This window comes from Hylobates moloch, unplaced genomic scaffold (genome assembly GCF_009828535.3).
Source record: "Hylobates moloch isolate HMO894 unplaced genomic scaffold, HMol_V3 SCAFFOLD_7, whole genome shotgun sequence".
Lineage (NCBI taxonomy): Eukaryota > Metazoa > Chordata > Mammalia > Primates > Hylobatidae > Hylobates > Hylobates moloch.
In genome coordinates, this window is record NW_026652282.1 from 60,862,090 (window position 1) to 60,887,786 (window position 25,697).

The following is a 25,697-nucleotide window of genomic DNA, read 5'->3' on the forward strand; positions in this document are numbered from 1 at the left end:
CAATAACGATCATCTTTGCAAGTTTTTGTGATTTAAGATTACAATCCAAAAATCAGTTGTATTTCTATATATTTAAGAAGTCAAAAGTGAAATCATTGAAACATTTTTATGTACAATATTATTAAGGCAAAATACTGTGGGATAAAGTGAAATTCAGCATGAACTGTGAATAACACAAAATGTTTGTCAGAGGAGTTGAGGAATATCTAAGTATGTGGAAAGACATCTCATATTTGTGGATTAGAAGACTTAAGCATCACCAGGTGCGGTGGCTCATGCCTGTAATCCCAGCACTTTGGGAGGCTGAGGTGGGTGGATCACAAGGTGGGGAGTTCGAGACCAGCCTGGCCAATATGGTGAAACCCCGTCTCTACTAAAAATACAAAAAATTAGGCGGGCGTGGTGGCGCATGCCTGTAATCCCAATCCCTCTAGGCTGAGGCAGGAGAATCGTGAGTCAAGATTGGGCGACTGCACTCCAGCCTGGGCGACAGAGCTAGGCTCCCTCTCAAAAAAAAAAAGAGACTTAAGCATCAAAAGAATAGTTCATTAATGGAAATAAATTGAAAAATGGAAGGACATCAAAGTTTAATGCTTTTACTTTGCGTAATAACCATAAATAGTATGAAAATACAAACTATATTCATGGAAAATGTTTTCTTTTTATTTTTTTTGAGACAGTTTCGCTCTTGTTTCCCAGGCTGGAGTGCAATGGCACGATCTCAGCTCACCACAACCTCTGCCTCCTGGGTTCAAGCGATTCTCCTGCCTCAGCCTCCCAAGTAGATGGGATTACAGGCATGTGCCACCACGCCCGCCTAATTTTTTTGTTATTTCTAGTAGAGATGAGGTTTCTCCATGTTGGTCAGGCTGGTCTCGAATTCCTGACCTCAGGTGATCTGCTCGCCTTGGCCTCCCAAAGTACTGGGATTATAGGTGTGAGCCACCATGCCTGGCCCTTTGTTTTCAAATCTCATATCCAACATTGGACTTATGGCTAGAATGTTTACATAATTCTCAAAAGATAGTATTAAAAATCCAAACCTTTAAATTAGAAAATGGGCAAAAGTCATGAAAGAACATTCTTCTGAAGATAGGGAAATGTCAATAAGGACAAGATGGAAGTTAATACTATGATGAGATACTACAGAAGATTTGCTTTTTTTTTTGAGGTGGAGTCTGCCTCTGTCGCCGGAGTGCAGTGGCATGATCTCGGCTCACTGCAACCTCCACCTCCTGGGTTCCAGCGATTCTCCTGCCTCAGCCTCCCAAGTAGCTGAGATTACAGGTGCCTGCCACCACGCCCGGCTAATTTTTTTTTTTTTTTTGTATTTTTAGTAGAGACGGGGTTTCTCCATGTTGGCCAAGCTGGTCTCAAACTCCTGACCTCAGGTGATCCACCTGCCTAAGCCTCCCAAAGTGCTGGAATTAGAGGTGTGAGCCACCACACCCAGCCTACAGCAGATTTATTTCAGTAGCTGAAACAGTTAAAACAGTGATTCCAGAGGCTGAGAAGCATGCAGAAAAAATTGAATCTTTATTGCTGATGGAAATATAAAACTGTATACCACATTGGAAAATAATTTGGCAATTTCTTTTAAAGCTAAACACACACATACAGTTAGGCTTAGCAATTGCTGTCATGGGCTATTTCATAGAAATGAAAATTTATGTGTAGACCAAACCTGCACTTGACTGTTCACAGAAATTTTATTTGTAATAGTCAGAACCTGGAAATAACTCACATGTTGTTCACCAGGTAAACAGTTAAATAAGTCTGTTATTTCCATATTGTGTAATACAACTCAAAAATTAAAAGGAATAAACTACTACTATACAAATAAGCCTTAGATGATTCTCAATTCTGAAGGAAAAACCCATTTCAAGTTGTAACATAATGCTTATTTTTATGTATCTTAATGTGATGAAGTTAAATAGTTTAGAGAACATTGCTCATATTCATCTGTTAGGGATGGTAGAAGTTAGGGTCGTATGTGATTATAAGACTAGTGGAAGGGATACATTTTTAATGATGAGTTCTGCATTCTGATTCATGCAGTGGTTACAAAAATGTATGCATGTGATAAAATGTCATGTAAATGTGCACATTTCACCAATGACAATGTGCTGGTTGTGATATTGTACAATGTTAATGGAAAATATCACCACGGGGGGAAATTGAGTGGTATGTGTAAACGGTACTGTATTTGCAGCATTTTGTGAATCTTTAACATAATATGTAAATATATAAAGCACCTAGAAGAATGGTTTTAATACAGGAGAGTAACAGCTTATAAGCAAGAGAAAGAAAAATGATAAATAATGTGAACACTTACCAAAGGAAGGGTGGAACAGATAAATAAAGGACAGGGAAAATTATCTGGGATGATTCCTAAATTCCAATATTTGGATGGAACTATACAGAATTTTCATATATCTGGAAAATAAACTGAAAATATTAATGGATCCACAGATATTGAAGACTTAACCTTTTTTCTCTCATTCATTACAATGAGTGAAATGTTATAGGGAATTCTTCAAATTGAAAGAAGCAGCTCATGCATAACACAAAAACATGAATGTATAAAACTGACTGGTAAAAGGTAACTCAAATTCACAGTACTGATATACTGTAATGGTGGTGTACAAATAACATATATCTTTATTGTTAAGGTTAATACACAAAACTTTTTTAATAAGATGGCTGTTGCTATGTTGCTCAGGCTGGTCTGAAACTTCTGGGCTCAAGCAATTTTCCCTCCTCAGCCTTCTGATTAGATGGTATTATGGGCACCTGCCATGATGTCCATCTACAAAACTATTAATAATTACAACAATTTGTTTAGCCATATGTGATATAAATATATGTAAGGTGTGACATCAAGAACATAATGGGTCACCAAAATCTCAGAGTAAAAACACTCTGGTTTTACTCACCCCCATAGAACCTCAGTAATATATCCAGCACCAATATTATCACAAGTTATATCCCAGAACTGAAATCTAAGGCTGAGACATTTCCTCAGACTACAGAGAAATGAAAAACTTGGAGCAGATGATAAAAGGCTTCTTCTGTATTTATGAGACTCTTATGTGCCTGCCATCATGTGTGGAAAATTTTATCGACATTCACCAATTCAACATGGGATAAATGTGAGATATTGGCACACAGACAGCTTCTTCACCATCTTGGCTTCTCTTGTTGAAAAGCTATTAATAGCTTAACACATGGGAAGTATTGTGTGTGCTTGTAGAAAAAAAATCCCATGATGGCAGTGAAAGACAACTGGGCCAGTTGAGATTCACAACTCCAGCCTGAAAAATAATTTTCTTTACGTCAGACAACGTAGATGCCAAGTCAGAGTGGCTTTCAGCAGCACTATAATGTAGTAGGCAGAGTTCATAGTTCTTTGCACAAATGCCTATCCAACCTTCCTGCACAGCCAGAGGATTGACTATGGGACCCCTATATGGGATGGGCAATGCTCCAAATGTTTGTGAGAGCTGAGTCAAATCTAAAACAGGCAGCACTCACAGATTAAGTAGTCTTGACAGGGAACTACAAATAATATCTAAGAAAATATACTCTAGGAAGACCAAAAGAAGCTAGACAGCTGAGACTGGAATAAATATATAATTGTTCAATGTGAAACTATTGGCATACGTCTACAAGAAACAGCAGCAAGCCAATAACCATGACTACCCTGAACAGAGAAAGCATGGAGCCAGTTGCCAACCCTAATGAGATGGATGGTAATGTTTGAACTCTAGAATCGAGAATTCATAAATGCAATTTTAAGGAAATGTAGCAAAGCCCAAGATAATGCAGAAAAGAAATCCAAGAATGTATTAGAAACTTGAAGAGATTGAAATAATATACCAAACAAATATTGCAAATGAGAAATAATTGTTTCAACTGAAATAATTATTAGAGGATGTCATTAGCAGAATGGATCAAGCATAAAAAAACAGTGATCTTAAAGATAGGGTATTGGAGAATCTGTAGAGATTAAAGAAATAGAAAAGGTCTAGAGAATATCTACAGGATATAGAGAATAACGTCCAAACAGCAAATTAAATAATCATTGGTGTTCAAGTGGTAGTTTGGGAATAGCAAGGGCAGTAAAGCTTATTCAATGAAATAACAGAATACAGTCCAAATGTAGAGGCAAGTACAACTATTCAGGTACAACAACGTTAAAGACCAAATAGATTCAGTTTAAGAATACCCCAAGGTGTATATATATATATATATAAAATCTCAAAAACATACTACAAAGAGAAAGGACACTGAAAACAGCAAGAGAAAAGCAAATAACATTGTATACTTCCAATTTGTTTGTTAACAGACTTCTGATCAGAAATTGTACATACCAGGAAGGAGTGAAGTGACATAAAGTGCTAAAGGAAAAAAGTTAACCAACAATACTGTATCCACAAAAGATTTCCTTGAAAGATTGAGAGATAACATCGTTTACAGAAAGAAAAGAAAACATGGTGAGAATTCATCACTAGACTCGTCATTCAAGAAATGCTAAGTTCTTTATCCTGAAGAAAATTATGCTAACGTCCAAAGAGAAAAAGTTTGACGTTACAAAACTCAGTGGCCAATGCAAATACATAGGCAAATTCAGAATAAATTCATATGCTTGTTTTGTGTAAGCCTCTTATATCCATAATACGAGGAGTAAGATGCAAATCTATGAAAAGTAACTATAGCAGCATCATAAAATATAGCCAATATAAAAATAGACATGAGAAAGTCAAAATGTGGGGGAATTGAATTAAAGCATAAAATTGATTGGCTATTTATATTCCTTATGATGAAAATTATTATCGGTTTAAAAATACTTTTATCTATGAGATATTACCAAAGAAAGTCACTTAACCACAATGGGAGAAGGAAGAAAGAAATAATTTGCAAAACGACAAAAAAGTACCAATCAAAATGTCAATAGTGATTTCTTAGCTATCAATAATAATATTGATAGGTATTGTCTAGGATCCCCCTAAAAAGAAAAGAGAGTGGCTCAATGGATATTTTAAAAAATCAGCTGGGCGTGGTGGCTTACGCCTCTAATCCCAGCACTTTGGGAGGCCGAGGCGGGCGGATCACCTGAGGTCAGGAGACTAGCCTGACCAATATGATGAAACTGCGTCTCTACTAAAAAATACAACAAAATTAGCCGGGCTTGGTGGCATGCGCATGTAATCTCAGCTACTTGGGAGGCTGAGACAGGAGAACCGCTTGACCCCGGGAGGTGGAGGTTGCAGTGAGCCAAGATCACGCCATTGCACTTCAGCCTGGGCAACGAGCGAAATTCTGTCTCAAAATAATAACAATAATCAGTCCCAACTATATGCTGCATGTAAAAAATTAACTTACATATACACATTGACTAAAAATGAAGGGATGCAAAAAGGTTTCAAGTGGAAACCAATAAATAGCAGCTGTATTTGTATCAGATAACAGAAAATTTTCACTTAATATTTATTAAGTGAAAAGGTGTGAATAGAGACAAAAAAGTATTATATAGTAAATACTTATGAAGGGCCAATTCAGGAAGAGGGTATAAAAATCGTAAATATGTATGCATCCTGCAGCAGAACACCAAACTGTAAGCGACCTAAAGCGAGAGAAACTGCAATACAGTAATAGTAGGGGACTTTAGTAACCCTTCCTCAACTCTTGTCAGTTGAGTACACAGAGGCTTATTCCAACTGGGGGAACGAAATAGAAGACAGTGGGATAATTTGCCTAGTAACCCAGGCAGTTCTACCCTTGTATTCCCCAAGTCCACCAGTGCTGTGTATGTGGCAGGCTTTAAGCCTGGCTGTGTTCCTGGTCCTATGGCGCCCTCTAGTGATGAAATGGTTGCAGTGACCACATTCTTAGATACAATTTTTGGGACACCCTGTGAAGAATGGCAGCTACGAAGTAGCAGACTACAAAGATTGGTATAAATACCTAACTCTTAAATGCCTGGACACTGGAGAACTTCCACAAACATAAGACCATCCAGGAGACATGACATCTCCAAAAGGACTATGGGATCTAGTTTTGGAGCGATGTAGTTATGTTGCCTCTCATACAGGAAACTCAAAATAGCTAAGAACTATGATCTCAAATATACAAAGGAAGTAGCCACTGACCGACCCTAATGAGATGGTGATGTGTGTGATGTCAGAGTAAGAATTCAGGAGAAATGTTTTGGGAAAATAGCAAACACCATGATAATGCAGGAAACAATTCAGTAATTTATTAAAGAAATGTAACAAATACTGAAACAATAGATAACCAAACTGAAATACTGGAACTGAGAAATAATGACCGAATGGACAAATGCACCAGAAGGTCTCAACAGCAGCACTGATCCAGCAGAACAAGAATCAGTATTGTTAAAGACAGGGGATATGAAAATGCACAGTGAGTGCAGAAAGAAGCAAAAAGAACAAAAAAGTATGAAGCATGTCTACAAGGTGAAGAAAGTAATCATCTTGAAAGCACAAACCTCAGAGTTACAATTCTTAAAGAGGGAGAGTTTGGAGTTGAAAGTTTAGAGAAGTAGGCCGGGCATGGTGGCTCACGCCTGTAATCCCAGCACTTTGGGAAGCCAAGGTGGGTGGATCACCTGAGGTCGGGAGTTCAAGACGAGCCTGCCCAACATGGTGAAACCCCATCTCTACTAAAAATACAAAAGTTAGCTGGGCGTGGTGGCTCACGCCTGTAGTCCCAGCTACTTGGGAGGCTGAGGCACGAAAATTGCTTGAACCAGGGAGGCAGAGGTTGCAGTGAGCTATGTATGTGTATATCCAGATGTGATTACTCAGGTAGAAGACAGTAAAAAACAAAAACAAGCAGATTCAACCAAAATAAGGCTTTGTCAAGGAATGTAACAATCAAATGTTCAGAGGTGGAGAAAAATTTAAATGGTCCTAAAAGCTGCAAGAAAACAGAAGCAAATAATGTATAAATGAGCTCTGATATATCCAGTAGTGAAGAGTTTACAGGCTAGGAGGGAGTATGATGACATATTTAGTGCAGAAGGAAATAACCTGCCAAATCAGAATATCAAATTCAGCAAAATATTCTTCAAACTTGAAAAATAAATACTTTACCAGACACAGAACAGGTGAGGAATTTTTGTCAACATCAGACCTGTCTTACATGAAATGCTAGAAAGAGTAATTCAGTCTGAAAGGACATTAATGAGCAAAAAGAAAACATCTGAATGTTTACAACTCATAGAAAAAGGAGGTACACAAATATAGAATAATACTGTGATTGTGGTATATAAACATTTTTAGTAGGAAGACTAAAAGGTAATTCTATTAAAATTATAACTACAAAAATATTAGAGATAGATAAACATAACAGATCATAGCATGTAGGGTGGAGATTAAGTGTGGAGTTCTTTGGTTTTCTCTTTGCTTGTCGTTCCTTGTGACTACAGATACTTGTCATTAATTTAAAATTATTGGTTATATGATGTTTTTTTGCAAGCCACATGACAACAACCATGCAAAAATCTCAGAAAATAAAAGCAAGGAATTAAAATATACTATCAGAAAAAAACTACTTAATGGAATACAGGGAGGAAAGAAGAATGGAAGAGAGGACCAACTAAGCAAAATTTGAAAGAATGGAAAAGGAGCAAACACTTTCAGTTTCATTCTACAAGGCCAGTGTTTCCCTGATAACTAAAGGAAAAGGTCTAAAAACCCCCAAACAACAATAAACCCCAGAAGGCAAATATGTCTGATTCACACAGATGGAACAATCCAGAAGAAAATGCTAGTAAACTGTATTCAACAACACACTAAAAATATAATTCATACTTATCAAGGTGGATTAATCTTAGGAATGCATGGATTGTTCAAGCTATGCAAATCAATTAGTTTTATGTCGTATAACAAAGTCAACAACCATAATGTAATGGATGTCCAAAAAGTATTTTATAAATTTAATATTTTATTAAAAATTATCTCAAAATTGGGTATAGAGTTAAGATGTCTCAACAGACTGGCAGTTGAACTTACACTGTCCTTGTGAGCAAGGAAAACTGACAAGCATACTGCTAGATTTGGAAGACGTTAAAAATGCCCATGTTCAGCACTTTAGTTCACCATGTTACTGGGAGTTCTAGTTAGAGCAAGTATAAAAGAGAAACAAATAAGGGCATTCATATTAGAAAGGGAGAATTATAAATATCCCAATAGATACAAATAAAATACATAGGAAGAAACTTAACCAATCAAGTAAAATGTATCTACAAGGAGAACTATGAGTCATTGATAGAAATTGAAGAGGACACTGGTAAATGAAAAGATACTGCATGTTCATTTAGTGGGTGAAGTTATACTGTTAAAAACCCATACTACATATGGCAATCTATAGTTTCAAAATGCCAGTGTTGTTTTTTCACAGAAATAGGAACAAGACAAAGAATAGACACAGTAATCCTGAGCCAAAAGAACAAAGTTGGAGTCATCACATTACCTGACTTAAAATTATATGACAATGTAACACTAACCAAAACCGAATGTGACTTGCATATATATACATACATCAGTGTAACATCTACAAACCAGAAATCCATGTATTGAAACTAAACTTGGCCTATCAGAGAGCTCCAAGAGACCAGGCTCCACAGGTTGAGTGCTGCCAGCACAAATATATTTATAGGTGTTTGTAATCTCGCTCCTGGTGGGCCATCACCCGTGCAATCGTGTGCATGAACAACGGTAACCTCGCCCCTTGTTTGTTGTTACTGGTGCGAATGGGCACCAGCAACTCCACACCTACCATTCTGCCCCAAGTGCAAATGTGCACATGGGTGGCAGCAACTAGCCTCCTCCAGGGCCTCATATCTTGCAGCCAGTGGCATGAGTTCTAGCATGGACGATGTTAAACCCTCCTCTTCCAGTGTCCCTCCCCATCTGACACATGTACACGCTTCCATGCTGTTGAGGCTATTGGCACGAGCAAGTGAGCCTGGATCCCACCGCCACCAACCCAATGGAATACTATGGCTGCCACCCCCTATTTGAATACTGTGGGCAGTGTAACAGGAACACATCAGCCCCTCCAGTTCGGCATGTTTCTAACCTTGAGGGACAAGAGAACACAGCCTCCTTTCTTGACCCTGCTTCCCCAGAGTTAGAGCATGCAGCCCAGGAATCCTGAGGTGAGCCTTCGCCCCCTAAAATCTTCCAGAAATGAAGCCAGTCAACTGAACCCACTTTACACCTCAATCAAAACCCAAGGGCATTGAAGAAGATTAAAGAAAAACGTCATACAAAGCACAGCATCTTCAAAGATTGAAAGAATATTAGTCCACATACATGAGAAAGAAGTACTGCAAGAACTCTGGCAGTTTGAAAAGCCATAGTGTCTTCTAACTTCCAAAGGGTCACACTAGCTTTCTGGGAGAGGTTCTTAACCAGGCTGAGATGGGTTAAATGACATAGGGTAAAGAATATGGGTATGAATGAAGATCATTGAGATTCAGGAGAAAGTTGAAACCTAATCTAAGGAATTTAAGAAACACAATAAAACAATACAGATGTTGAAAACTGAAATGTCCATTTTAAAATCTGGTAGAGCTGAAAAGCACACTACATAATTACATAATGTAATTGGGAGTATTAACAGAATAGATGAAGCTAAGGAGAATCTCAGAGCTCTAAGACTAGTTGAATTAGCTGTCAGACAAATATTTTAAAAAGAATTTAAAAACTAAACAAAATCTCTATGAAATATGGCATTCAAACCTATGAGTCACTGACATTCCTGAAAGAGGCAAAGAAAGCAAGCAACTTTTTCGTTTATTGTCCATCAGTTTTTCCGCAACCTTGCTAGAGAGGCCAAAATTCAAATTCAGGAAATTCTGAGAACACTGCAAAATACTGTCCCCCAGACAGTTATCAGATTGAAATGAAAGAAAATGTCCAAAACAACTACAGAGAAGGGCTGGGTAAACTACAAAGGGAAGCCCATCAGGCTAACAGCATACCTTTCAGCAGAATCCCTAGAAGCCAGACGATATGGATACCTATATTCAGCGTTTTTAATACGAAGTGATTCCAATCAGCAATTTCATATTCAGCCAAATTAAGCTTTATAGGTGAAGGAAAAATAAGATCCTTTACAGGCAAGGAAGTGCCAAGGCATTTCATTACCACCAGACCTGCCTTACCAGAGGTCCTTAACTGAGTGCTCAACATGGAAAGGAATGACCATTACTGGCCACCAAAAAAGCACATTTAAGTAGACAGACCACTGACACTATAAAGCAAATGCACAAATAACCAGCAACCAGCTAATAGTAATACAGAATCAAATATACACATATCAGTGTTAAGTTTGAAATTAAATAGGCTACTGTCCTAATAAATGATAAAGAGAGGCAAGTTGGATAAAAAAGATTGAACTGTATGCTGTCTTTCTGAAACCCATTTCAGAAGTAATGGCACCCATTGACTCAAGGTAAAGAGATGGAGAAAATTCTACCAAGCAAACACAAAAAAGGAGGAGGGACAGATTGCTATTGTAACTTCATAAAAAATAGACTTTAAAACAGCAATTATCAATAAGGACAGAGAAAGATATAATCGTAAAGGGTTCAACTCAACAAGAGCTAACTATATACGCACTGAACACAGGATCATGCGTGTTCATAAAAGAAGTTCCTACAGACCTATGAAGAGACTTAGATAAGCAGACAATAAGAGTGGGAAACTTCACCACCCCATTGACACTATTAGATCACTGAGGCTAAAAGCTAACAGATATTTTAGTCCTATACTTGACACTTGACCAAATGGACCTATCATCAGACATCCATACTAATGTCCACCCAAAACCACCAAGTACACATTCTTCTCTTCTGCACATGGTACATACTCTACAGTTGACTACACAGTGGGTCATAAGACAATCCTCACCAAATTCAAATAACAGCAAAATCATACTAAACAGATCTTTGGACCAGAGCACAATAAAAATAGAAATCAACACAAAGAAGATTACTCAACACTATACAATTACATGGAAATTAAGCAACTTGATCCTTAATTATGTTGGTATAAATAATAAAGTTAAGGCAGAAATGGACAAGTTCAATATCTCAATTTAACAAGCTAATATAACAAACAGAGGAATTAGAAAACGAGTAAACTAATTCCAAAGCTAGCAGCAGACAAGAAATAACGAACCAGTTTTGAAATTGAATCAGTAATAGGTTTTTATCCCTACCAACCCTACCTGGACCTGATGGATTTATGGCTGAATACAACCAGATATGTAAGAAAGAGCTGGTGAAATTCCTAGTTACACTATTCCAAAATATCAAGGAGGAAGGACTCCTCCCTTAATCATTTTATGAAGCCAGCATGATCCTGATACCAAAACTTGGCAGAGACACAACACAAACTTGAGATGAATATCGTTGATGAACTTAAAAGGAAAAATTCTCAAGAAAATACCAGCAAACCTAATCCAGTTGCATATCAGAAAGCAAATTCCCCATGATTAAGGAGGCTATATTTGTGTGATGCAAGGTTGGTACAACATACAGAACTTAGGAAAAAAAATGTGATTTATCACATAAGCAGAGCTAAAACCATGATCATCTCTATAGATGCAGAAACAATTTATTTAACATTACTTCATGTTATGAACCCTCAACAAATTAGGCATTGAAGAAACATATCTCAAAATAATGACCTATCTGTTACAAACTCACAGCCAACCTCATAATCAACTGGCAAAGGTTGGAAGCATTCCTTTTATGACCAGAGCAAGTCAAGGATGCTCAGTGTCACCACACCTATTCAACATACTACTGGAAGATCTACCTAGAGCAATCAGTTAATAGAAAAGGCATCCAAATAGGAAAAGAAGTAAAACTATCTCTGCAGACAACATGATTTTATACATAGAAAACCTCAAAGCCCCAAAGCTCCTAGATTAGATACAAAACTTCAACAAAGTTTCAGTATAAAAAGTCAGTCTGTAACTTAGCATTTCTATACAGCACCAACATCAAAGCTCAGAATTGAATCAGGAATGCAAACCCATTCACAATAGCCACAAAAAGCATAAATCACCCAGGAATACATTTAACCAGGAAGGTGAAAGATCACTATAAGGAGAATTACAAAACACTACTGAAGGAAATCATAGATGACATAAATAGGAATAAATGACATTGTTAAAATGGCCATAATCCCCAAAGCAATTTATACATAACTTGCTATTCAAACTACCAATGACATTCTTTGCAGAATTAATAAAACCTTTAAAAATTCAAATGGAGTGAAAAAGTCCTAATAGCCAAGGCAATTCTAGACAAAAAACAAACTTGGAGGCATAACATTACCTGAATTTGAAAGTATTCTACGAGATTACAGTAACCATAACAGCATGGTACTGGTATAAAAATAGACATGGAGGCCAATGGAGCAGAATATAGAACTCAAAGCTCTACACCAACAGCCATCTGCTTTTCAACAAAGTTGACAAAGCAAGCAATGAAGACAGGACTTCCTGTTCAATAAATGGTGCTGGCATAACTGACTAGGTATATATTCAAGGTTGACACTGGACCCCTTCCTTACATTACATATAATGACTCAATATAGATTAAGGGCTTAAATGTAAAATATAATACCATAAAAATGCTAAAATATAGCTTAGGAAATACCATGCTGAACATAGGTTCTAAAAAATATTTATGATGATTCCAAATGCAGTTACAGCAAAAACAAAAATTGACAAATAGAAACTAGTTAAACTACAGAGATTCTGCACAGCAAGAGAATCTATCAATGGTGAACACAATGTACACAATGGGAGAAATATCTGCAAATTATGCATCTGACAAAGTTCTAATATCCAGAATTTATAAGCTACTTAAATTCATGGGGAGAAAACCACATTGAAAATATGAAAAAGTACATAGACATTTTTTCAAAGGAAGACATACATACAGCTAGGAGTCATATGACAAAATGCTCAACATCACTAATCCATAGAGAAATGCTAATTAAAACCACAATGCAATTCTGTCTTACACCAACCAGAATGGCTATTACTAAAAAGTCAAAAATAGTATGTTGTTGAATCTACAGATAAAAGGGAATGCTTATGGATTGCTCGTTGAATTGTAAATTATTTCATCCATGATTTTGCCAAGAACAAGAACAACGACATCAAACGGAAATACCATTTGATGCAGGAATCCCATTGGTTTTATACCAAAAGGGGTATAGATTTTAGGACCATAAAGACACATGAATGTGCATGTCAACTGGAGCACTCTTTATAATAGTGAAGATACGAAGTGAAGCTTAACACCCACTGATGGCTGACTGTATGAAGAAAACATACATATACACCATGGTACGCTGCAACATCATAAAAAAGAATGAGATTATGTTCTTTGCACCAACATGGTTGTTGAAGTATTTTGAAAATACGTGGCAGCAATGTCAAATCATCAGAAGAAAAGGAATGATATGATTTTGTAAGTGGGCAAATAGAGTAGCCATTTCTCCAAAGAATACACAAACATGACCAAGAAGTAACTGAAAAAAAACCACAAGTCAAAACCACAATGTGAGATTCTCTCGCTGCAGTTAAAATAGTTATTATCAAAAGGACAAATAATACTGTCAAGCAAGAAGGCAAAAGGGATCTCTGATAACACTGTTGGGGGAGTCTCGCTCTGTATTCCAGGCTGGAGTGCAGTGGCATGATCTCGGTTCACTGCAACTTTTGCCTTCCAGATTCAAGCAATTTTCCTGCCCCAGCCTCCCAAGTAGCTGGGATTACAGGCATACGCCACCACACCTAGCTAATTTTTGTATTTTTAGTAGAGGCAGAGTTTCACCATGTTGGGCAGGCTGGTCTCGAACTCCTGACCTCAGGTGATCCACCTGCCTCAGCCTCCCAAAGTGCCAGGATTACAGGTGTGAGCCACCATGCTCAGCCAATATTCAGGGTTTTCTAAAACCAATTAGTTGAGAAAACTACCATACTATTCAGCATTTCTTCCATGGGCTACATCCAAAAGAAGGGATATAAATATATTGAAGAGATAGCTGCACTGATATGTTTATGGCAGTATTTACAATCACTAGGATATAGAATCACTCTGTGTGTCCATCAGTTGATGAATGGATAAAGTGTGGTATGTATACACAATAGAATGAATATTCAGTCATACTTAAGAATGACATCCTGTCACTTCCAACTACATGTATGGAACAGTAGAACATAATAAGTAAAATAAGCCAGGCATGGAAAGACTGTGTATTCTCACTCATTTGTGGTAGGTACAAAGAACCTATGGATTTAGAGGGTGGAATGACGGTTATCAGTAATGGGTTGATGTGTTAGGAAAAGGAAATAAGGAGGGTATGGTTAAGGAGTACAAAATGCCGTTTGAAAGTAGGAATAAGATCTGTTTTGTGGGAGAACAATAGGACAGCTATAGTAAATAATTATTGTATATTTGAAAATAATTACAAGAGTAGAAGTTGATTGTTCCTAACACAGAGAAATGATAAATGCTCGAGGTAATGTGTATCTCCATTACCTTGTTTTGATTGTTGCACATGACACACTTCTATTGCAATATCATGTGTCCCATATATATATACATATACATAACTATCATGTACCAATAATATTTAAGCATATGTGATTTTTATAAACAAGTAAACTAGTTAGGGGTAGATAAATCCAAAATAAAAACAAGCATAAATCCATATATAACAAGTCTACAGCTAATATAATGAACAATTGAAATTCCTTCCTCTAATATCTAGAACAGGATAGGATGCCCACTTTCACCACTTTTATTCCACATAACATTCTATACAGAGCTATTAGGCAAGTGAAAGAAATAATGGGCATCCAAATGAAGAGAAGTTAAATAATATTGCTGCAGGATTCTAAGGAGCAATACAGAAATTTGTAGCATTTACATTTGCCAACAGTGAAAAATCTGAAAAAGAACTCAAGAAAGCAATCTCATTTGGAATCTCTACAAAAAAATCAAATAGTCAAACTTTGGAAGTCATGAAACATCCCTACAAGGTATTAGGGGAACCGGCCCCCAATATTTCAATGTAGGTTCTTTTCTATTTTTCCTAAGTGTCGGCCGGTCTGAGAAATAAAGGGAAAGAGTACAAAAGAGAGAAATTTTAAAGCTGGGTGTCCAGGGAAAACATCACATGTCGGCAGGTTCTGTGATGCCCCCTGAGCCACAAAACCAGCAAGTTTTTATTAGTGATTTTCAAAGGGGAGAGAGTGTACAAATAGGGTGTGCATCACAGAGATCACATGCTTCAAAGGCAATAAAATATCGCAAGGCAAATGGGCAGGGCAAGGTCACAAGGCCAGGGTGAAACTAGAATTGCTGATGAAGTTTCATGGCCCACTTTGCATGCATTGTCATTGATAAACATCTTAACAGGAAACAGAGTTCAAGAGCAGAGAACCGGTCTGACTAGAATTCACCAGGCTGGAATTTCCTAATCCTAGCAAGCCTGGGGGTGCTGCAGGAGACCAGGGCGTGTTTCATCCCCATCTACAACTGCATAAGGCAGACACTCCCAGAGCGGCCATTTTAGAGGCCTCCCCCTGGGAATGCATTTTCCCAGGGCTGTTAATTATTAATATTCCTTACTGGGGGAAGAATTCAGCGATATTTCTCTTGCCCATTTTCGGCAATAAGAGAAATATGACTGTCCTGCCCGGCTCCCAGGCAGTCAAACCTAATGGTTATCTCCCTTGCTCCCCAAACATCGCTGTTATCCTGTTCTTTTTTTCAAGGTGCCCAGATTTCATATTTTTCAAATACACATGGTTTACAAACAATGTGTGTAGTTAATGCAATCATCACAGGGTCCTGAGGCGACATACATCCTCAGCTTATGAAGATGACGGGATTAAGAGATTAAAGACAGGCATAGGAAATTATAAGAGTATTGATTGGGGAAGTGATAAATGTCCATGAAATCTTCACAATTTATATTTAGAGATTGCAGTAAAGTCAGGCATAAGAAATTATAAAAGTATTAATTTGGGGAACTAACATATGTCCGTGAAATCTTTACAATTTATGTTCTTCTGCTGTGGTTTCAGCAGGTCCCTCCATTTGGGGTCTCTGACTTCCTGCAACAAAAAGGAAAACATTGATAATGGAAACTGAATAGGACACAATGAAATGGGAAATTATTCATAATTAAAATATCATTACTGCCTAAAGCAGTCTGCAGATTAATTCTTTTTGTATCGAAAATCAATGATATTCCTTATAGAAATAGAAAAAGAATTCATAAAATTCCTGAGACCACAGGAGACACTGAGTATCAAAAGTAATCCTGAGGAAAAAGCAAAGATGAAGACATCATACTACTTCAAAAGATACTACAATGTCATTGTAAACACAATGTGATGATATTGGCATGATATACACGTAGATCAGTGGGATGAAATCGAGAACCCAGTGATAAATCCAGACATTTACAAAAAACTCATTTTTAAAAATCACCATAAATATACGTTGTGGAAAGGATAGTGCTTTCAATGAAAGTTGCTGGGAAAACTTGGTAATCATATGCAGAAGAATGAATCTTACCATATGTAAAAATAATATGGGTTAAGTGCTTATGTCTGAAACTATAAAAAGTGGTAGATAAAATCTTTGTATAAATGCTTCTGGATATTTGTCTAGGCAAAGATTTTTTGGTAAGCTCTGAAAAGCAGAGGCAATGAAAGAAAAAACAGACATAAGTTCATACATCTAGCTAAAATGCTTTTGCATGATGGAGGTAACAAAATAGTGAAACCAAAATTGTAACGGGAAAAAACCTGACAACTATGTTTTTTACAGGGATAAGAATATATATTCACATCATCAGAAGTCAAGCAAATAATCCGATTTTAAAGGATAGATTAAAAGAAGGCATAAGTTGCCAAGAGGTATATGTAAAAATTTTCATCGTCACTAATCATCATGGAAGTGCAATTTCAAGCCACAATGGAATGTTGTGCAATTAAAACAAATACCTAAAAGACAAATAACAGATGGTGGTGAGCATGCATACAATTGGTTATGCTCATATACTGTTTCTGAGAATGTAAATTTGTATAGCCATTCTTGAAAACAGTATTGTGTTGTCTCATAAAACAAATGATGTAACCACTATACTGTGTCAATTCCACTGCTCAATATTTATCACAATGAAAGGTATCAGTATATTAGGGGGATATTTTCATCCATGTCCTTGTTGCAGCTCTATTCATAAAAGCTTTTGAATTAACCTGAAATTTCATCAAGGGATGCATGGAAAATGGCAATATTATATATATGCACTATTGAAAATTATTCATTAAAAGGAATGAAATCATATCACTTTCAGTAATATGACTGGAATTGGAGGTCATTATGGTAAGTGAAAGAAGCCAAGCACAAAAAAATAAACACTGCATGTTCTCACGTATATGTTAAAATATAAAACAGTTGATCTGGTTGGTGTGCAGAGTTGATTGCTGGTTACTGAATGATCTTCTATTCAAAGGGGGAAGACAACAATTTTGACTAATGAGTACAAAAACAAGTAGAATAAATAAGTCCTAATATTTGATAATTCAGTAAGGCGACAACAGTAAACAGTATTTCATGTTATTGTTTAAGCTTGCTGAAACAGAGGAATTATAATGTTCCTAACATAAAAAGAGACTAATGTTTGGGGTGGTGCACGTTTCAACTACCCTAGTTCAATTACTACTGACTGTATGCTTGTATCAAAATATCACATGTACCCTCTAAAATGTACAACTTTTATATATCCAGGTGAATATTCAAAATTCAGAGATTAGTATGAAAATGTTACAGCTTATTTTTCCATCAAAATTGTTATTAAAATAGCTTATCAGATGTTTTTGTTGTCTCATGGAACCACCAAATATCTATAGTAGATACACAAAAAATAGAAAGTAAGACATTTTAGAACACCACAAGATACAAATAGTTACAAGATAGTGGGAGAGTAAAAAAATGAAGGAACGATCTAGTAATAAACAAGAAAGCAATTTGCAAACTATATTTCTTTAAATATTAACAATATTTTGAATGTAAATGGAATAAATTCTTCATTCAAAATAGAGTAGCAGAATGGATATTATAAAATACTGCCTATAAGACACTCACTTCACTTGTAAGGACACATGGACTGAAAGTAATGGGATGAAAAACTATTGTATAGAAATCGAAAGCAAACGAGTATCAGTAGCTAAACTTATTCCATTAAACTATACATGAAGCCAGAAACCATAAGATTTGGGAAATAAGTTTATTACATAGTGGTAAAAGGGGTTAATTCAGCAAGAGGTTATAGTAATTGTAAATACATATGCACCCAAAACAGAAGTGCCCAATCATATAAAACAAATATAATAAGTTCTGAGCGGACAGATAGATTGCCATACAATAATAGTAGGGGACTTAAGTACTGAAGTTTCAGCAATGGGCAGATCATCTGGATCTGACTTACACTACATCTGGCTTACACTACACTTTATGCCAAATAAAGCAAGCTGACATATACAGAATACTTCGTCTAACAGCAGCACAATCTACATTCTTCTCTACAGAAGATGGATCTTTGCATAGGCCTTATGTTAGGAATCAAGACTCGTTTTAAATTTAATAATATAGAAATTATACCACATTTTTAAGCACACTGCATGAACCTAGGAACTATTAGTAGAATGAACATTAGAATGTTCACAAGCACATAGAAATTAAACAATATGCTTTTGAATAATGAATGGGTGAATCATTAAATCCAAATGGAAGTTAAAAAATATTTTGACAAATGAAAGATGAAACACAAGACACCAATATTTGTGATACCAGAAAAGTAATTTAAAAATAACCTTATGTTACACCTGAAGCAACTATTAATATAATGGGAAGAACAAACAGTCTAAATTTTATAGAAGGAAGCATATAATAAAGAGCAGCATAGAATAAATGAAAAAATTTGTACTCATACAACGTATGCAAATCCAGTCATGAGAAAGAAAATCTGAAGAGACCAATAAGAAGTAAATTGTATCCATAATAAAAATCTCCTATCAAATATATGCCCATCGTGCTTCACTGGTAATTTCTGCCAAACCTAATTCCACTTTATATTAAGAGGATTATTCGCCATGTTCAAATGGGATTTGTCCCTGTGAGGCAAGGATGTTTTAAATAGTCTTATAAAGGAGGAGGGACACTGCCATTCGATCATCTCAATAGATTTAAAAATAAAACAGTTTTATAGAATTTGATATAATAAAAGCTGTCAACCAATTAGGCATAGAAGGAATGTAGCTTTATACCATATAGGCAGTAAATGAAATACCCACAACTAACATCACAATAAATGAAGAAAACATGAAATATTTTCTTCAGAGGTGAAGAAGACAATTATGCCTACTCTCAGCACCTCATTCAACCTAGTTTAGGATGTTCTAGCCAGTACAGTTAGGCAAGAGAAGGAAATTAAAGGCATTCAGATTGGAAAAGAGGGAAGCAAATTGGGCCTGTGTGGAGATGACCTGAACTTATGTATAGAAAATACACTGTCCCGGCCAGGCGCGGTGGCTCACGCCTATAATCCCAGCACTTTGGGAGGCCAAGGCGGGCGGATCATGAGGTCAGGAGATCGAGACCATCCTGGCTAAGACGGTGAAACCCCGTCTCTACTAAAAAAATACAAAAAAAAAAAAAAGCCGGGTGTGGTGGCAGGCGCCTGCAGTCCCAGCTGCTCGGGAGGCTGAGGCAGGAGAATGGCATGAACCTGGGAGGCAGAGCTTGCAGTGAGCTGAGATGGTGCCACTGCACTCCAGCCTGGGCGAAAGAGCAAGACTCTGTCTCAAAAAAGAAAAAAGAAAGAAAATACACTCTCTCCTTAAAACCTTTTGGAAGTGATAAAGAAATTCAGTAAAATTGCATAATACACAACAGACATACAAAAACCTGTAGCATTTCTATATCCCACCAGTGGGTAATTTCAAAAAGAAAACAAGAAATGAGTGTCATTGACAATAGCTTACAAAAGTACCAAGGAAGAGATTTGAACAAGCCAAAGATTTCTGTAATGAAAACTCTTTAAAAAATAATTCGTTTTGTAATAAAAGCATTGAAGGAAGAAATTGACACAAATGAGTAGAAATATATTTTATATTTATGGGTTAGAATAATTTATATCTTAAGATATATATACTACTCAAAGCAATCTATTGATCTGTGCATCCCTATTAAATTTCTGATGTTATGTTAGTTTTGCCTGTAAACAGAAGAAAATAATTCTAAAATTTGTATGGAGCAACAAAAATCTTAAATGAAAAAATACTGAAGAAAATGAGGAGATCCAGGGTAATTGAAGTATCTGGCTTCAATATAGACTACAAAATTATGGTAACCAGAACAGCATTGTCTGGCAGAAGACAGACACAGACACAACTGGAACAGAGTAGAAAGGAAATAAACTAAAGCTCCTACACAATAACTGATTTTTTACAAACTTGCCAGAAGCACACTTCAGGGAAAATAAAACATTTGCCGTGTAAATGGTACTGGGAAAATTTGATAATTACATGCAAAAGAATTAGATTGGAAGTCTACATCTAAAAATACACAAAAATTAACTCCAAATTGAATAGAGTTAAATGTAAAATTGGAAACTATGAAACTTCTTGAAGAAAATGGGGGAAATGATTCATGATATTTTGCTGGGCAAGGATTTAGAAATGAGACCTGAACTTTTCAGGGAATAAAAGGAAAAATAACCAAATGAGAGTACATCAAAGTTTAAAGCTTTTGCACAGCAAAAGAGTATTAAAAGAGTGAGGAGTCAATTTACAGTATTGGAGAAAATATCAATTTATAGTATTGGAGAAAATATTTGCAAACAGTACATGTGACAAAGAGTTAAGAAGATATAACTAACATAATTCAATAGCAAGAAAAAAGTAATATGAATTTTAAAAAATTGGCAAAAATTGCTGGCTGCTGCACTCCTGGAACCTTCACTAACCAGATCCAGGCAGCCTTCCGGGAGCCACAGCTTGTGGCTACTGACCCCAAGGCTGACCACCAGCCTCTCACGGAGGCATCTTATGTTAACCTACTTACCATTGCTCTGTGTAACACAGATTCTCCTCTGCAATATGTGGACGTTGCCATCCCATGCAACAACAAGGGAGCTCACTCAGTGGGTTTGATGTGGTGGATGCTGGCTCGGGAAGTTCTGTGCATGCGTGGCACCATTTCCCATGAACACCTGTGGGAGGTCATGCCTGATCTCCATTTCTACAGAGATCCTGAAGAGATTGAAAAAGAAGAGCAGGCTGCTGCTGAAAAGGCAGTGACCAAGGAGGAATTTCAGGGTGAATGGACTGCTCCAGCTCCTGAGTTCACTGCTACTCAGCCTGAGCCTGCCACGGAAGACTGGTCTGCAGCTCCAACTACTCAGGCCACTGAATGGGTAGGAGCAACCACTGAATGGTCTTAAGCTGTTCTTGCATGTTAAGCAACATGGAAAAATGGTTGATGGAAAATAAACATCAGTTTCTAAAAGTTGTGAAAAAAAAATTGGCAAAAGACCTGAATAGACATTTTTGAAGGGAATAAATACAAATGACCAACATGTACATGAAAAAATGCCCAGTATCACTAATATTCTGGAAAACACAAATCCAAATCCACAAGAAAATACCACTTCCAGTTAGAATTGCTAATCAAAAAGACGAAACCACTATTGGTGAGGGAGTGGACAAATCAGAATATTTACACACTGTCGCTGTGATTGTTAATTAGTGTAGCCAATGTGGAAAATAGTTGGGAGGTTTCTTAAAAATTATAAACAGAACTAATTCATGATTCCAGAATCCTCCTATCAAGCATACGCTCAAAGATAATAAGATATCTGTACTGCCATATTTATTGTGGTAGTATTTACAGTGGCTAGGATATGGGATTAACCTAAGTGTCCCACAGTGGGTAACAGTCAAAGAAAATGTTATATATTTATACACAAAGTACATACTTTCCAGCCATAAAAAATAATGAAATCCTGTAATTTGCAATAACATGAATAAATTTTGAAGACAACATTTTAACCGTAATAAGCTAGATACTGAATGACTAATGCTGTATTATCTTACTCATATGGATACTAAGAAAATAAAAATTTGATATCCTAAAGTCAGAGAGTAGAACTGTGGTTACAATAGACAGGGGAGGGGCCTTTGATTTGGCCATTAGGTACAGAGTGACAATTAGAAAAGACTAGTAAATTTTTCTGTTCTTTCACACACTATCATGATTATGGTTAAATGTAAAATACTGTATATTTCAAAAGAGTTAGCATAGACACTTTTCAATGTTTTCACCACAAAGAAATGATAAATGCATGTGACTGGATTAACATGCAACCTAAATACATACAAAAACATCACACTGAATTCAATAAATACATGCAATTAGAATTTTGAGATAGTTAATGAAAAAGAAAATTTAAAAAATTATGACAAGCAGAGGCCAATATCTATGATGAACATAGACACACAGATCCTCTACAACAAACTAGCAACCTGAACTCAACAGTGCACTAAACATTTTATTTTTCATAATCAAGTGATATTCATCCCAGTGATGCAAAAATGATTGTACATATGGAAATTAATGTTATGCATTACACTAACAGAACAAAGGATTAAAACCGTATGATCATCTCAGTCAATATCATAAAAGCATTTGAGAATATTTATAATTTTTTCATGGTAAAAACTCAAACATTTAGGCACAGAATTGGGTCTCCCTATTCCCTGAGACAGAACCACATTGAAAATAGGACAAACAGTAACCCTGAAATGGCCTCTAACAATGATTAAACTTGGTGAGGAAGGAATGTTGAAGGCTGAGTGGCTGAAATCTAGGCCACTAGTGCAATAAATCCCATGATTTTAAAACCTAGAGCTAACGTTATTCAGAGGGGAAAACAAAAGCTTTTCCTTGAATACAAAACACATCACAAATGCCCAATCTCATCACTTGCATTCAACATAGTACTGGAAGTTTTCACCACAGCAATAAGGCAAGAAAATAAAAAGCATTTAACTTGGAAAGAGTTATTTTTTATTTATTTTTTTTACAGATGACATGATCATATGTACAGAAAACTCTTAAGAATCTGACCAAAAACAGGTCTACAAAAGGAATTAAATATCATTGGAGGATACAAATGCAACAAAAACAAATTGGTGATGTTTCTATAATGAAACAGCAAGCTATTTGACACAAATCAAGAAAACAATCCCATTTACAATATCTAACAAAAAATAAAATATTTAGAATTAAATTACCCAAGGAATTGTAATGCCTACAAACTAAATATTAAAAATTTTTACTTTTATTGCATGTGGCTTTCTTATGTTTCTCAGATATCATGGTGGGTTTTTCTTTTTTTAAACCCACCCATGTGGCAACCCTCCATCCAGCAAGTCAGTTGGTGCCATTTTTTCCAGCAGCATTGTGTTGACTTTGTGTCTCTATACCACATTTTGTTAATTTTCCACTTTTCTTTATTATTGTTAGGTATAGTAAGTGAACTTTCTTCAGAATTCTTATTACCATTTTTATTATGATATTGAACTATGAATCTCACTTATGTAAAATCATGAACTTAGTCAGCAAATATTGTGTTTGTTCTGACTGCTTTTCTGATGAGTTGTTACCTCATCTTGTTTCTCCACCTAGGGTGCATATATATTTAGGAGTTACCTCAGGGATATTGGCCTGAAATTTTCTTTTTTTGTTGTGTCTCTGCCAGGTTTTGGTATTGGGATGATGCTGGCCTCATAAAATGAGTTAGGGAGGAGTCTCTCTTTTTCTATTGTTTGGAATAGTTTCAGAAGGAATGGCACCAGCTTCTCTTTGTACCTCTGGTAGAATTCAGCTGTGAATCCGTCTGTTCCTGGAATTTTTATGGTTGGTAGGCTATTACTGCCTGAATTTCAGAACTTGTTTCTGGTCTATTCAGGGATTTGACTTCTTCCTGGTTTAGACTTGGGAGGGTGCATGTGTCCAGGAATTTATCCATTTCTACTGGATTTTCTAGTTTATTTGCATAGAGTTGTTTATAGTATTATCTGATGGTAATTTGTATTCCTGTGAGATCAGCGGTGATATCATTTTATCATTTTTTATTGCATCTATTTGATTCTTCTCTCTTTTCTTGTTTATTAGTTTGGCTAGCAGTCTATTTTGTTGATCTTTAAAAAAAAAAAAACCAGCTCCTGGATTCACTGATTTTTTGAAGGTTTTTCCTGTCTCTATCTCCTTCAGTTCTGCTCTGATCTTAGTTATTTCTTGTCTTCTGCTAGCTGTTGAATTTGTTTGCTCTTGCTTCTCTAGTTTTTTAAATTGTAATTTTAGGGTGTCAATTTGAGATCTTTCCTGCTTTTCTTGTTGGCATTTAGTGCTATAAATTTCCCTCTTAACACTGCTTTAGCTGTGTCCCAGAGATTCTGGTACGTTGTGTCTTTGTTCTCATTGTTTTCAAAGAATATCTTTATTTTTCTGCCTTAATTTCATTACTCACCCAGTAGTCATTCAGGAGCAGGTTGTTCAGTTTCCATGTAGTTTTGTGGTTTTGAGTGAGTTTCTTAATCCTGAGTTCTTTTTTGATTGCACTGTTGTCTGAGAGACTGTTATGATTTCCATTCTTTGGCATTTGCTGAGGAGTGTTTTACTTCCAGTTATGTGGTCAATTTTAGAATAAGTGCCATGTGGTGCTGAGAAAAATGTATATTCTATTGATTTTTGGTTGAGGGTTCTGTAGATATCTATTAGTTCTGCTTGGTCCAGAGCTGAGTTCAAGTCCTGAATATTCTTTTTAATTTTCTGTCTCATTGATCTGTCTAATATTGACAGTGGGGTGTGAAAGTCTCCCACTGTTGTGTGGGAATCTAAGTCTCTTTGTAGGTCTCTAGGAATTTGCTTTATGAATCTGGGTGCTCCTGTATTGAGTGCACATATATTTAGGAGTTACCTCTTCTTGCTGCATTGATCCCTTTACCATTATGTAATGCCCTTTTTTGTCTCTTTTGATCTTTGTTGGCTTAAAGTCTCTTTTATCAGGGACTGGGATTGCAACCCTTGCCTTTTTTTTTGTTGTTTTTTTTTTTTTTTTTTTGCTTTCCATTTGCTTGGTAAATATTCCTCCATCCCTTTATTTTGAGCCTATGTGCATCTTTGCACATGAGATGGGTCTCCTGAATACAGCACACCAATGGGTCTTGATTGTTTATCCAATTTGCCAGTCTGTGTCTTTTCATTGGGGTATTTAGCCTGTGTATGTTTAAGGTTAGTATTGTTGTGTGTGAATTTGATCCTCTCATTATGATGCTAGCTGGTTATTTTACACATTAGTTGACGCAGTTTCTTCATAGTGTCGATGGCCTTTACAATTTGGTATGTTTTTGCAGCGGCTGGTAGCTGTTGTTCTTTTTTATGTGTAGTGCTTTTTTCAGGAGTTCTTGTAAGGCAGGCCTGGTGATGACAGAATCTCAGAATTTGCTTCTCTAAATGATTTTATTTCTTCTTCACTTATGAAGCTTAGTTT

At 36.3% G+C, this 25,697-nt stretch overlaps 1 protein-coding gene across 1 annotated transcript; it reads left to right on the top strand.

The window, feature by feature from the left end:
- The first annotated feature begins 1,345 nt into the window (after nt 1–1,345).
- On the top strand, nt 1,346–24,798 carry LOC116811803 (small ribosomal subunit protein uS2-like). The gene has a single exon (XM_058441558.1). The coding sequence runs from the start codon at nt 21,048–21,050 to the stop codon at nt 21,582–21,584; it is 537 nt and encodes a 178-aa protein (XP_058297541.1). The 5' UTR covers nt 1,346–21,047; the 3' UTR covers nt 21,585–24,798.
- Nucleotides 24,799–25,697: the final 899 nt, after the last annotated feature.